Source organism: Amblyraja radiata, chromosome 9 (assembly GCF_010909765.2).
Source record: "Amblyraja radiata isolate CabotCenter1 chromosome 9, sAmbRad1.1.pri, whole genome shotgun sequence".
NCBI classification, from domain to species: domain Eukaryota; kingdom Metazoa; phylum Chordata; class Chondrichthyes; order Rajiformes; family Rajidae; genus Amblyraja; species Amblyraja radiata.
In genome coordinates this window covers 34,900,208-34,914,118 of record NC_045964.1, presented here as the reverse complement: position 1 = coordinate 34,914,118, position 13,911 = coordinate 34,900,208, and the positions used below count along the sequence as shown (strand labels likewise).

At 41.1% G+C, this 13,911-nt stretch overlaps 1 protein-coding gene across 4 annotated transcripts in view; it reads right to left on the bottom strand.

Annotated features, from left to right (window-relative positions):
• Window positions 1–13,911, bottom strand: part of akap6 (A-kinase anchoring protein 6) — a 382,452-nt gene that overhangs the window by 77,668 nt on the left and 290,873 nt on the right. For all 4 annotated transcript variants that reach the window (XM_033027101.1, XM_033027098.1, XM_033027099.1 and 1 more), the window contains one exon: window positions 11,393–11,617. In XM_033027101.1, the coding sequence (XP_032882992.1) occupies window positions 11,393–11,617 (225 nt within the window). The remainder of the gene's footprint in view (window positions 1–11,392; window positions 11,618–13,911) is intronic.

The window sequence follows — 13,911 nt, the reverse complement described above, 5'->3', positions numbered from 1 at the left end:
ATTTCAAATATTCTCTTTCTAATCCTTAGTCTACTTTTCTAACTTCACCAATCACTGCTCCTCTTAGAACATTTTTACAGACAACCATAGGCAAAGCAACTCCTGTCCTCTAATGTATCCACTTCCCACAACCCAAGGACCCGGTGAAGTACTGATTCCTCCAATTTAGTGTATTGCATAAAGTGTTTACAGCATGGTCTTCATTACTTTGGAAAAAAACAAATGCACATTGGATAACATTTTTATCGGGCAACTGCATTCATTCTTCAGGGATCTCCCAGAGCTCCATCTTGCTCGTCACTTTGATGCTCCATCCCACTCTCACTCTGAACTTTTGGACAGTTAGACCAAGGGTAACACAAGCTGATCGAAACTTCTGTCTGGACAAATTCTACAACTTCAGGCCGATAGTTGTACAACACAGAAACAACTGTGGCCCAACTCATTCACGACTATCTCGGTTAATCGTATTTTCCCGCACCTGACCCATATCCCTCGATTCATTTCCCATCCATATACTTAACCTTCAGGTAACTCACTTTCTCTGATAAAATTTGTTGTTGTTTTTCACCATTGGCACAGCTTGGCCTGCTTGGCTAATGCAGCATCTCAGCATCTCTGCATTTTGCAAATTCATTGTTTCTTTGTTTCTGTCTTTACTTGTCCTCATTTCATAGCTCTCATTATTCCTTTATTCAGGTTCTCTTTCTCTTACTGTCCTTGTTATTTCAGTGGCTGGATGTGCTTGTTTACAGTTCATCCCCACTAATCAGAGATATTCCCTTTGTCCCATCTATCCCTTCCCCACAATATCAGCAATTTAAAACCAAATCGAATTCTCTATTTCCTAGTTCTGAATAAAGGTCTTTGATCGGAAATGTTAATTTTATTTTATTTTCTATTGATATAGCCTGACCTGCTGAACGTGTACAGCATTTTTTGTTTTTATGTTAGATTTCCGGTATTTGTTTGATTTTCATTTCATTCATTATCCGTCTCTGACTGGTAGGTCTCATGTTTGTACACCCATATTCACTATATTTGAAAGGTATTTATTTTATTTATTCTTCCTCACAAAGTGAAGAACATTATATTTGTCCACATTTTAACCCATGATCAGCCATGATCATATTGAATGGCAGTGCTGGCTCGAAGGGCTGAATGGCCTATTCCTGCACCTATTTTCTATGTTTCCATGTTAACCAATTTGCAGCCTTCTCATTCGTTTACTTAACTCTTTACACTCATAGAGCATGGAAACAGGCCCTTCAGCCCAACCTGCTCATGCTGACCAAGATGCCCAAACTTCACGAGTCCCACCTGCCTGCATTTGGCCCATATCCCTCTGAACCTTTCCAAATGTCTTTTAAATATTACTAAATACTTACCTCAACTAACGCCCCTGGCAGCTTGTTCCATATACCCACCAACCTCTGTGCGAAAAAGTTGCCCTTTGGTTTCCTGTTAAATCTTTCCCATCTCAACAAATTTATGGCCTCTAGTTCTTGATTACCCTACTCTTGGTAAAAGACTCAGTACATCTACCCTATCTATTCCCCTCGTGATCTATAAATTTCAATAAGATGTACAATTCTCCCATCCTCCTACACTCCAAGGAATAAAGTTCTAGCCTGCTCAACCTCTCCCTTTCGCTCAGGCCCTCGGGTCCCTGGCAACATCCTTTAAATCTTCTTTGCACCATTTCCACCTTAACAACATATTTTCTATAGCAGGGTGACCAAAATAGAACACAATATTCTAAATGTGGCCTCAACAATCTCCTGTACAACTGTAACATGACCTCCCAGTTTCTATACTCAATACTCTGACTGATGAAAGCCAATGTGTCAAATGCCTTCTTAAACACCCTCTCTAACTGTGATGCCCCTTTCAAGGAACTATGCACCTGAACTCCTTGATCCCTCTACTCAACAACACTCCCCAGAGCCCTGCCATTCAGTGTGAAGGTCCTACCCTGGTTTGACTTTGCAAAATGCAACACCTTGCACTTATCTGCATTAAACGCCATTAACCATTCCTCAACTTATTTGCCCAAATTATCAAGATTCTACTGTAATTTTTGATAATCATCTTTGCTATTTATGATATCACCTACTTTAGTGTCATCTGCAAACTTACTAATCATGCCCTGTACATTTTCATCCAAAATGTTTAATGCTTTATGTGTCATTCTTAACTGTCACTGTATGTCATGTTGTCACTTGTGGGCGGAGCACCAAGGCAAATTCCTTGTATGTGAATACTTGGCCAATAAACGTATTCATTCATAAACTTATTCATTCATTCATTCGTTGATATAATCCTCAACAGCAATGGGCCCAGCACCAAACCCCGAGGCACACCATTAGTCACAGGCCTCCACTCTGAAAAACAATCTTCCACCATCACACTCTGCTTCCTTCCATGAAACCAATTTTCTATCTAGTCGCTGGCTCTCCCTGGATCCCATGCGATCTCACCCTCAAGAGCAGCTGACCATGTGGAACTTTATCAAATGCCTCTTTCAGTAACCCCCCAAAAAATCTTGTTAGTTACTTCTTCAAAAAACTCAATTCGATTTGTGAGACATGATCTCCCACAAATAAAATATGCTAACTATCCCTAATCAGCCTCTGTCTATTCAAATGCATAAATATCTTATTCCTCAGAATGCTTTCCAGTAACATGCCTACCACAGATGTTAAGCTCACTAGTTTACAGTTCCCTGGCTTTTCCTTCCAATCCTTCTTAAATAGAGGCACATTAGACACCCTCCAGTCTTCCGGCACATCACCCGTATCTAAGGATAATTCATACATCTCCATGAGGTTGCCTTCAATTTCTTCTCTAGCTTCCCACATTGTCCTCAGATATATCTGATCAGTCTACCTTCATATGGCATTAGACGTTCAGCACCTCCTGCACTGTAATACTAATTGTCCTCAAGATACTTCACTAGCAGATGCTTTTAAACCTTCCCATTGTTCACTTCCCAACCTAGTTTTGTGGCATCAGCAAAGTTGAATGGATTGCACTTCAGTTTAGAAATTCATCTGTGAAGCAATATCTAATTTCGTACCAGACATCTGAAAAATCACTTGGAGATAGAGTGGAATATAATTATGACCCCCATTCAATTGTACCACTTTAGAATTTCACCCCTATGCAAAGTTTCTGTCTTCATAGTGCGTGGGATACCTTTGTGCCTGTAAATTATTTGGGAAACTACATCACACTGCACCAAGGATCATCCCAGAGTCCATATTCGTCCACGATTTCTGCAAATTACAAACCCTCTCCAGGGTACAAAAGGGATCCATTCCTGTTCGTAACCCAAACAGTTGGCAAGTTGGAAATGTTGCGGCCTGGCAATATATTTAAGTAAAAACATAGGTCCATCTAGGACAACATGTAATTAAACCAGGGCAATTTAACTCAACCATTCAGATATTGCCATGAATGTAGTTCCCAGTTAGCACAAAGTGCTTGTATGTATGGAAATTGGACATTTGTAACATGAGGAAGACCCTTATTTAAAGTGGGCCACCTACAATAGATCTTTCTGTCCCAGGGTTGGGAACCAAACGCAGGTAGTTTGATCAACTTTTTTTTTAAATACCTTTTAACTCCACAAGCATTGTATTCAACACTGTTTCAGTCCACCTCATGATGCCAATATCATGATCCTGGTCCAGATCCCAGAGCAGCCCTGCCTCAATGCAAGGTCATAATCTCTCCACCCCTCCAAAACTCTGATCAATGACCAAACCTCCATGCTTTTACTGGACCACCAACCACTCATCCTCACCCTCCTGCCTTTTGTTGGCTCAGGCACACTGGATTCTCCAGATGTGTAGGAAAGAACTGCAGATGCTGGTTTAAATCGAAGGTAGACACAAAATGCTGGAGTAACTCAGTGGGGACAGGCAGCATCTCTGGAGAGAAGGAATGACGTTTCGGGTTGAGACCCTTCTTCAGTCTGAAGAAGGGTCTCGATCCGAAACGTCATTCCTTCTTCAGTATGAAGAAGGGTCTCGACCCGAAATGTAATTCCTTCTCTCCAGAGATGCTGCCTGTCCCGCTGAGTTACTCCAGCATCCTGAATTCTCCAGAGGCAGGCTCATGACCAAACCAGATAGTGGCATACTTCGCAATAATGCATCAGCTTGCTTTTAATGGCACATAACAATTTATACATCTCTACGTTTGCATCCGTCATTAATATAAATTTGTAAGTAATGATTTCCTGCTCCAATGATCTCCTGCTCCAAAAAGTCTGCCAACTTAAAACATCAATTTTATTCCTTCCCTCTTTTATAAAATCATGCTTATTCTGCCTAAATGTATCAGTTTCCTCAAAAATGTCCCTCAAAGTGCCCTCAAAAATTGATTCAAGCACTTTTTCAACAATTGATGGTGGTCAAACTTGCTTCTCCTTTCACTAATCTATTTATTTCTTGCTCCCGTTTAAAATCAGAGTTCAAAGAACTTTGTTGAAATTCATTTGCTAACGTATGAGTCAAATGAAGGTACTATTTATTTTGGTTATAATATGGTACTCTGAGCATTTGAGTGGGTGACACTAAAGTGGGAAATATTGTAGATAGTGAAGATGATTATCAAAGGTTACAGCAGGAACTTGATCTGTGGCAAGTGGACCGAGGAATGATTAGTGAGTTTAATGCAGATAAATGTGAGATGTTGCATTTTGAGAAATCTAACCAAGGCAGGGCCTTCATAGCAAATGGCTGGGCTCTGGCAATGTCGTAGAGCAGAGGGATTCAGGAATGCAGGTACATAGTTCCTGAAAATGGTGTCACAGGTGATCAAGAAAGCTTTCAGCAAATTGGCCTTCATCAGTCAGAGTAATGAGCATAGAAGTTGGGATGTTATGTTACAGCTCTACAAGGTGCTGGTGAGGCCACAGTTGGAGTGTTTAGTTTTGGTCAGCGGCTATCGAAAGATAAGCTGGAAAGATTGCAGAGATGTTGCCAGGACTTGAGGGCCTGAGCTATAGCAAGAGGTTGGGTACGCTAGGACTGCATTCATTGGAGCGTAGGAGAATGAGAGGCGATCTTATAGAGGTGAATAAGATCATGAGATGAATAGATAGGATAAATGCACAGAGTAGGGGAATCAAGAACCAGAGAACATCGATTTAAAGTGAGAGGGGAAAGATTTAATAGGAATCTGAGGGGTAACTTTTTCACACAGAAGGTGTTGGATATATGGAAAGAGCTGAGGCATATCTGGAGGTAGTTGCGCAGAAACTATAATATCTATCTATCTATCTATCTATCTATCTATCTATCTCTAAAACTCTGATCTTGTGCTCTTCCGGTTTGCGTGGCCCGCCCCCTGTGGCAATGGCGGACGCATCTACCTCTTCCCCCGGGTGAATGGCTGCGACCGTTCGTCTCCTCCGCCGCTGCCGCCACCACGGCGGTAACTCACCCCCACGGCCCTCTCGGAGAAGACCTTCTCCATCAGCTTGTCGAAACTCGTGGTGCCCACCGTGACGAACACCGACTTCATCCCCCCCCCCCCCCGCGGCCCGGCCCGGCGGTGGCAGCGAGCAGGCAGGAGGGTGGGCGGGGTGGGGACGGGCCGAGCGGCAGCAGCGGGCGGGCGGGCAGTGCGGGAATGGGCCGAGTGGCAGCAGTGGGAGGTCGGGCAGGACGAGGATGGGCTGAGCGGCGGCTGAGCTGTAGTGGGCAGAGGGAGGGAGGGAGAGTCAGGTTGCAGGGTGGCCAGGCAGTTTGTGGGAGTTTGAGTAACCCACAAACACACACGCACACACACACAATGCAAACTGGTCCAATCGTCAAGTCAACAGGATCTATTCTAAACCACAGCTAACAATGAATGACGTGTGGAGGAAGGAACTGCAGATCCTGCTTTTTATGGAGGGAGTGACTGAGTGTAGGGCAAAGCAGAGGGAGGGAAAGGTGAGGGAGGGGAGGAGAGGGGAAAGATCCTGGGGAGGTGAGGAGGGATAGTGGGGGGGGGGATTGAGGGAGAGGAGGGGGATAGGAGAGGAGGGAATTGGGGAAAGTTAGGAGGGAGAGTGGGGGAGGAGGGGGAATAGAGGGAGAGGAGCGGGGAATAGAGGGAGGAAAATAGGGGAGTTCAGGAGGGATAGTGGGTGGGATAGGGGGAGGTGAGGAGTGGGGGATAGAGGGATAGGAGGGGGGTAGGGAGGGGAGAGGAGTTATGGAGGGAGGAAGGGAGTGACTGAGGGTAGGGGAAAGGAGAGGGAGGGAAAGGTGAGGAAGGGATTGGGGGAGGGGAGGATGAGAGGGGAAAGAAGGGAGGGTAAAGAGGAGGGGGAGGGAGTGCTGGGTAGGAGGGGAAATGAGCCGCGCCTGTGCAGTTGGGGGCTATGGGTGAGTGGTGGAATATTGCGTTGGGGGAATGGGTTGCTTTGGGAGAACGGGTGAGTGGTGGAATATTGCTTCGGGGGGGGGGGGGGTCTACACTTAGTCTAGTAACATTGAAAATGCATTTGGACAAGTACATGGATAGTAAAGGTTTAGTGGGATATGGGCCAAATGTAGACAGGTTGGTCTACTGTCGATGGGCACCTTAGTCAGCATGGGTAAGCTGGGCTGAAAGGCCTGTTTCTGTGCTGTATGATTCTATGACACTCAATCTTCCACCATTGTTTCTTCAAATAACTGTGGCACACGTGATTTCCTCAGACTTAATACATTACATTTAACATAGTTTGCTAGGAAATAATGGGATGCTTCCTTTCAGAAACTCGATACCTATAAAATTTAAATCCCAATGCTACAGTTTAAGCCAACACGAAAGCCTTATCGATGTAGATAAATGGCCAGAATCTGGTTCAAGCAAGATTCTATCTACTGCTTCTTTCAGTTCTGACAAGAGTGGCATGGATAATCCTTCCATATCACCTAAATGTAACCTATATTAAGGGCACTTCATGGAAACTTTTGGGTTATCTGAAGAATTATGTCCAGTACATCCTTATGAAACCTTGGCTAATCTTATAGCTTCCTTCCTACAAGGCAGGAGCTTAGAAGAATTAGTTTATCTAAAATTGAAGTTATCTTATTGCGCAAGTATTTTTCACTTAAAAAGTTGTTTTATACGATAAAAGCGAATCTCACCGGTTCAGATTTTATTTGGTGCAAAGCGACTATAAACCTATGCATCTATGAATTGCTATTCATTACCTGAATAAACCAACAAAAACAAATTCTCTGATCAGATCAGAACCCACTCCTATAAAATGTTATCAATATTGAAAATCATTCTTGAATCCTCTTTCTTCCTTGCTGCATACACAAATTCCAGTCTGAGAGAAACCACTTCCTTCTTGCACCAATACTGCTTCTCAATGAGGTGCCAAGAGATTTGCAAAATATGATTTACCCTGTCTTTCTGATCTCATGGAGAAGCTCAAAACTTGTTTACCTAATCCCTTGATGATGTGGCTTAGACCAGCAGAAGTCCTTGTTATAGTTTCTCAATTTATTTTTCTATGATATGAATGTTGTTTTGCCAATATGCTGAAGCACGATGCTCCCATAACCAGGTCTTAGGTATTTGGGAAGAAATAAAAAGACGCATGTTTATATTTGCACGTTACCTGAGGAGAAAAAGGAATCATATATGTTAAAGATAGACACAAATACTGAAAGAATCCCTGGAAAATATGGACAGGCGACATTTCTGGAGGAACAAGAAAGGTTCCAACTCAAAACGTTGCCTATCCATATTCTCCAGAGATGTTGCCTGACCTGCTGAGTTACTCCAGTATTTTGTGTCTATCTTTGGTATAAACCAGCATCTGCAGTTCCTTGTTATCACAAACAAATATGTTATTTTGGTATTAGTAGAATAACACTGGGTAGTAGATTAAACAGTGGACTATTTAAAAAAATCTGTGTTTCAGTTTTTCTGATAAAAGTCACATGCAGATCAAATTAATAAGCAAATTGTCAGCGTGTCAAGTTCTGGATCAACATTATTGCAATCATCTTATTGTAAAGATAATTCAAAACAATAGTTCATCTTGCTTATTCCATAATTATGATATGCTGGATGAAATAACCACTAAGTGTTGAAGGTATTCATCATGGATAAAATCACTAAATATACTATTGATCCTCATAACACATTCCATGTTATATAGATGTGAGAAAATGTCAAGAATATTTACATTTATCTGCTCCTAATTTCTCTTTGCATTGCACATTTCCTGGATGTGTTGGCTCGGGGCTGAATGGCCTCATCCTGCACCTATTTTCTATGATTACATGATGTATTGTAGTCAATAGAATAGGTGGGTAGCCGTTCCCTATATTGTGCTATTACTATAAAATAATCTTCATAATTTGGCTAGCATGTGCAATGTTTTTATTGCCTTAATCCAAGGTAGTCTGTGGTGCAAATTTTGTGAGAAAGGGAGCTGAGTGTGTAAGCCTCCCCCTGCCAGTACCGACTCCTGCAGTGTCTCCTCGTGGCAACACATTGTGTCTCATGGGACCAACTTTGGTCCAGAGCAAAACTGCATGGTGATCTTGGAGAACATTGGCCCCTAGAGATGTGACGTGTAGGCCCACCGGTGTGTGGACATGCCCTGGTGTCCACCAACCAGATCCCAGCTGTGAGTCAAATAACACCCCATTGCCTTGTGTGTAAGGCGCAGGAGAGCCAAAGGCATTGGAGATTAGGTGCTTCCAGGCAGTCAGCTGATCCCTCATGCATTCACCTTCCGGCAACTCCTGCAACCAAGTAGGCCGCAGACATAGCAGCCATGCTCTTCCTCTGGAATCTGCCTATTAGGCCAAGAGGGGAATGCAGATTTAGGCAAGTCTGTGTTTCTCTTAATTTGCCCAGGCTTGTGGCCAGATGAAATGGAGAGAATACTTCATCATTGCTCATCACAGCAAGGAACGAAATCAAGGGAGGTAGCAGTTGCAGGTTATAAGTCTAGCTCGATTGGCATAGAACATGGGCACCATGGGCTGCCTCTGATGGTGGGAAGGATCATTGCATTCTACTGGTCAGTTATCACCCACCTCAAGCTGGGCAGCCCCAGTCAATAACATACGGACCAGTCATAATGCACCAACTCTTTGTGCTGTGGCTGAAGGAAAGGCCCAATTCTATGACACTCTGCATGACATTTTGATGCTTATCCCAAATGGAGAGATATTTCTTCTTGGTGAATCGTGCAAACAGAAAATCATGGTAAAACTGCCTTGGTCGAACAGAGGAGCAGGCTAAAAAAGTCAATTACTAGGGCAAAAAGGGCAGGAGATATCTCCGGCAGTTAAGGATAATCCCAAAAGATTTTTATGTACATTATAGGAAAAAGGGTAACCATAGAGAGAATGGGGGCCATCAGGGATCAAAGCAGCCAACTGTGTGTGGAGCGACAGGAAATGGATAAGGTCCTCAGTGAGTATTTATCCTCTTGTTTTTACCATGGAGGAAAACATTAGGGATAATCAACACTGCTTTGCACATGGGAGATTGTCTCATGAATCTGATTGAGTTTTTTGAAGATGCAACCAAAAAGGTTGATTAGGACAGAGCCATAGATGTTGTACATATGGATTTCAGCAAGGCATTTCATAAGGATCCACATGATAGGCTGTGGATAGGCATTATTCACAATTAATGCTTTAAAAATGCCAACTTTTACAAGATTTTTACATATTCTGATTCACATTTTCCCCTCGAGGCTGAGATCACCTTCACTGAACATTTTATGCTTTATTTCTCAATTTATTACAGATTAAAGTTAAAAAAAATCAAAAGACTGATTTTAAAACAACCAGCTTCAACTGATGACATCACAATGGCACAGCTAGCAGTGATCAGCTTCACTGAAGACCAGCTTTAACTGATGACATCACAATGGCTCGGCTAGCAGTAATCAGGAGGACCACGCCTCCAGTGGGGGTTACGGGTAGGGAACGGGTGCGTTGAAGGAGCAGACCCAATGGGTCTGCACATGGTCTAGTATACTTATTAAACGTGCGTGTGCGTGCGTGCGTGTGTGCGTGCGTGCATGTGTGCATGTGTGATTGTATTTTCGCCAAAATGGTACACAACAGCACAAGATTTTTTGCAGAACCATACTCAGCTTTTTCCCGTCGTTGATATAAGTTTTCTTCAGATTTCATGTTATATTTCACAAGTTATTGATATTTAAAGTTTTAAAAAAGCCAACTTTGAGAATAACTGACTGTGAGAGTGAGACTCTTCTAGTAGCTTCCAGTGATGATGTCACAATGGCATCTCACACTCCTCCAATCACAATGGGATCTCATTTACAAAAGCTGCCGTGAAGATTCCGAAAACCAAAAATGACATCACAATGGGATCTCAGGCACACGCTGTAGTGAACATTCCAAAAACTGAAAATGCCATCACGATGTGATCTCTGCTGCCAATCCACAAGCTATAAGAATGTTTTTACATTGTTGTAATGAGAGGGACATAGTGGGGGAGATTTAAAAGTTTAAAAGTGACATTTAAATGTTGGATTACTTCAAATCTGCACTGGCAGTTAGGCAGTTATGATGTCACAATGCCCTACCAGCTACAATGTTGCTATCTCAGTACACTGAGTCCTTCACAGCAAATGTCCTTCAGGGAAAGAATCTGCCAGCCTAACCCAGCGCAGCAAAGTTTAATGATTAGATTTGGATAACAAAGGGGAAGAATCTGCCAGCCTAACCCAGCACAACAAAGTTTAATAATTAGATTTGGATAACAAAAGATAGGCTTGTTGGTGGCACCTACGTCACATAAAATCTTAGTGTAATTGTATTTTTTTTTTAAAGTTTAAAATGACATGCACAGTTGGGGACTATGGGTGAGTGGTGGAATATTGCATTGGGGGAACGGATTGTGTTGGGGGAATGGGTGAGTGGTGGAAACGGGCTGCGTTGGGGGAACGGGTGAGTGGTGGATTATTGGGTTGGGGGACGTGGCCCAAAGGGTCCCACTTGGTCTGGTACAAATTAAATTCTTGGTGGCAAGCCCATGAGAATATTTTTATGCATGACTGATTAAAAAGTTTCAATGCACACAGAGTAATACATGGATAATTTGAGATTTTGCTGCATTATGAATTTTCGAAAAAGCAGGAAAAATATTTTTCTGACATATTTTCATTATTTGCTTCCATAATCATTTAAAAAAAAATTAACAGCAGGTTATGTCACAATTAGTTTCTTGGTAGTACACCAGATAGTTCCCCTAAGGTATCATGTTTGTTTTTTCAAATCCTAGTAAGTGCCTTTGTTCTCCTACTATATAGCTTTATTCGCCATAAAGCCGCCAGAAATTCACATTTGCATGTATCATATAAAAGGCATTAAAAAATTCACTACTAGACTGCTACCTTAAAATACTGAAGTTTTTTCTGGGCTTCTGCAGTTCCTTCTTTTTCTTGAAGCAGGCAGGAGTTAAAGATGAAAAGCTCTGTATCTCGCATCCAGCCTTTCATTTCTTTGATCCTGATCTCAAGCTGCCTCACCAGGCTGCTGCTTTCAGGTGACAAAAGATCGCATGTTCCTGCCCCATTTGGCCCCAATGCTGCATCTTGAGTCTTCTCTCTAAGTTTTCTCTGACACAACCAAAGAGAAACATCAATTAGCTTCAAATACTGTCATAATTTTTAAGGTGACATTTGACAACTCACCATCTTAGTGACATAAATTCAGATCATTTTTAAACTCCAATTAAAATCAGTTCTGAAATACAGTTTCAGTGTGAAAGAATTAAAACAGCTGCAGAATCAGCAAAAACAAAGCACACCTAGAAATAATCAAATTACGAAACGTAGCACTAAATCCAATTAGTTTATAGTTTAGACAGACATCGTGGAAACAGGTTCTTCGGCTCATTGAGTCTGCGCCGACCGACGATCACCCGTAATTACAGTGCAAGTTTGTAAACAAAAGATGGTACTTTAAAAGCGTTAACTGGATGGTAATCCCCATAACTAAACTAGCCATTCAAAGCACAAATTAATCTGTGGCAATATCCTGATTTATAAATAGTTATTACTATTTATTGGTCAAGGGATGTGGGAACCGAGGCATCCAGGCACAAATAAATTATTATGTACAAATGATACCAGACTAATCTATTCAAGAAATTGTTAGGTGAATAATTCTGGCAATTCAGTTTCTGAGATCACAGGAATACTAATAATATAAAACCTCACATTGGAATCCAGATCTACCATTGTTTCTGCTGTGACAAATTTACCAGCAGCAGCAGGCTCAATACCCTGAGAGAGTAGGTTGCAAAAAAAGAATTTATTGCCACTTTTGGTTCAGGAACACTTTGCAATCATAAATTCTTCATAAGCAGAATACTTCTGAGAATGGTCTGTCTTCATAAATATATGACAGAGCACATCAATTTCATCTAATTCACAATTTGTGGCAGCACAGCAGATGCCATTGCCTTTCTTGATAGGGTTGTTTAATATGCAATTGAGATGGAGTAATGTGCAGCACAGGGGACAAAATTTCTTGGATTAAACTCTACGCACCACTGACATTTTATTTTATCATTTTCTGTTGTCAGACTGTTCATTCCATATGAAAGGAATGTTAAATGTTTTCCTATTTTAGTTTTAATTCTTTCTAAAGTATTATTTGGGTTCTTATTTATTTTGTCAATTCAAATTAAATGTTGATAATATTAAATATGTTTTGTTTTGTGTTTATAATGCATCACTTTTACTTATGACATACAAGCTGCCATCATTGTACAGTTACCCAGACTCACTGTGCAATTTAATGTTATAATCAAAGAAAATAAATTAAGATCTGCTTCCTTCATTTGAGACAGATAGAGCTGAAGTTACCAAAATCACACAATTCCTATTTTCATTTTGCTTCCTTTATTTCATTGAAAAGCAGCTGAAACATTCTGGTACAATAATGTAAATCTATTTACATAATTAAACAGTTTGTCTCATATTGAAGCGGAATGGATAAGAGAAAATAGAGTCAATGAACAAGATGTCTAATGCTGCAGTGTTTTTATTTTGTGCACAGCAGTGATGTTATCACATGTTTGGATACAATCTGAGCATTCCACCCTCTCTTCCTTTTCTTAGCTATCACTGATGCCTATTGCACATTTCCTTATTCAGTCTGGAGGCCAGGTTAACATGGCGTGCAATCTTTTTTTTAACCTTCTATCAGTGTTTAAAATGCAAAAGATAGTGAAACAAAGACATCCACATTAAGTTTTCTTGTGTTGTGATTCACATTTCTGGTTAAGACTAGAAAACTCCAGCTTAAGCTTCTGAATTAGAAAACCAAGTTTGTTGAGGGTGGAGCATAAGCAAGGGAAGAATAGGATTTAAAGTTGGGACCTTTTCTTTCAGAAATCTGTAAAAGTATCTACATTATGTTGATTTGCTGAAAATCTGATCTGCTCAACTGTTGCAGTATTTCCTTATTTTATTCCAAATTTCCAACACCTGCAAAACTGCTGCCTGATCTACCAAACATTTTCTGAATGTGCTCATACAATATTCTTCATAGGTTTAATCTCATCTTGATCTGCTTGTTTTTTCTATTACAATGCAAGGCAGTTCAAATACAAAGGATCACAAGTTCTTTCAGAAGAAAATACAACAAAAGGTTTCCAAAATGGACTTTGCGCAATGCCTCAGGAGCTTCTTTACTTCTGTACATTGTTGTAATTTAAATTGAGTGTGCAGCTCAAACAAATTTCACTCCGAGAAGGCATCCCTCTGGAATGGAAATACACAAACTGCTCTGCTGCAAGAATTCTTGGGTGAATTTGAAATGTGGGAACATGCATTGAAGCATTTCTTATTGAAATTTGTAAACAAACTTCATATTTTATAAGGAGATCGTTGTTAACATTATT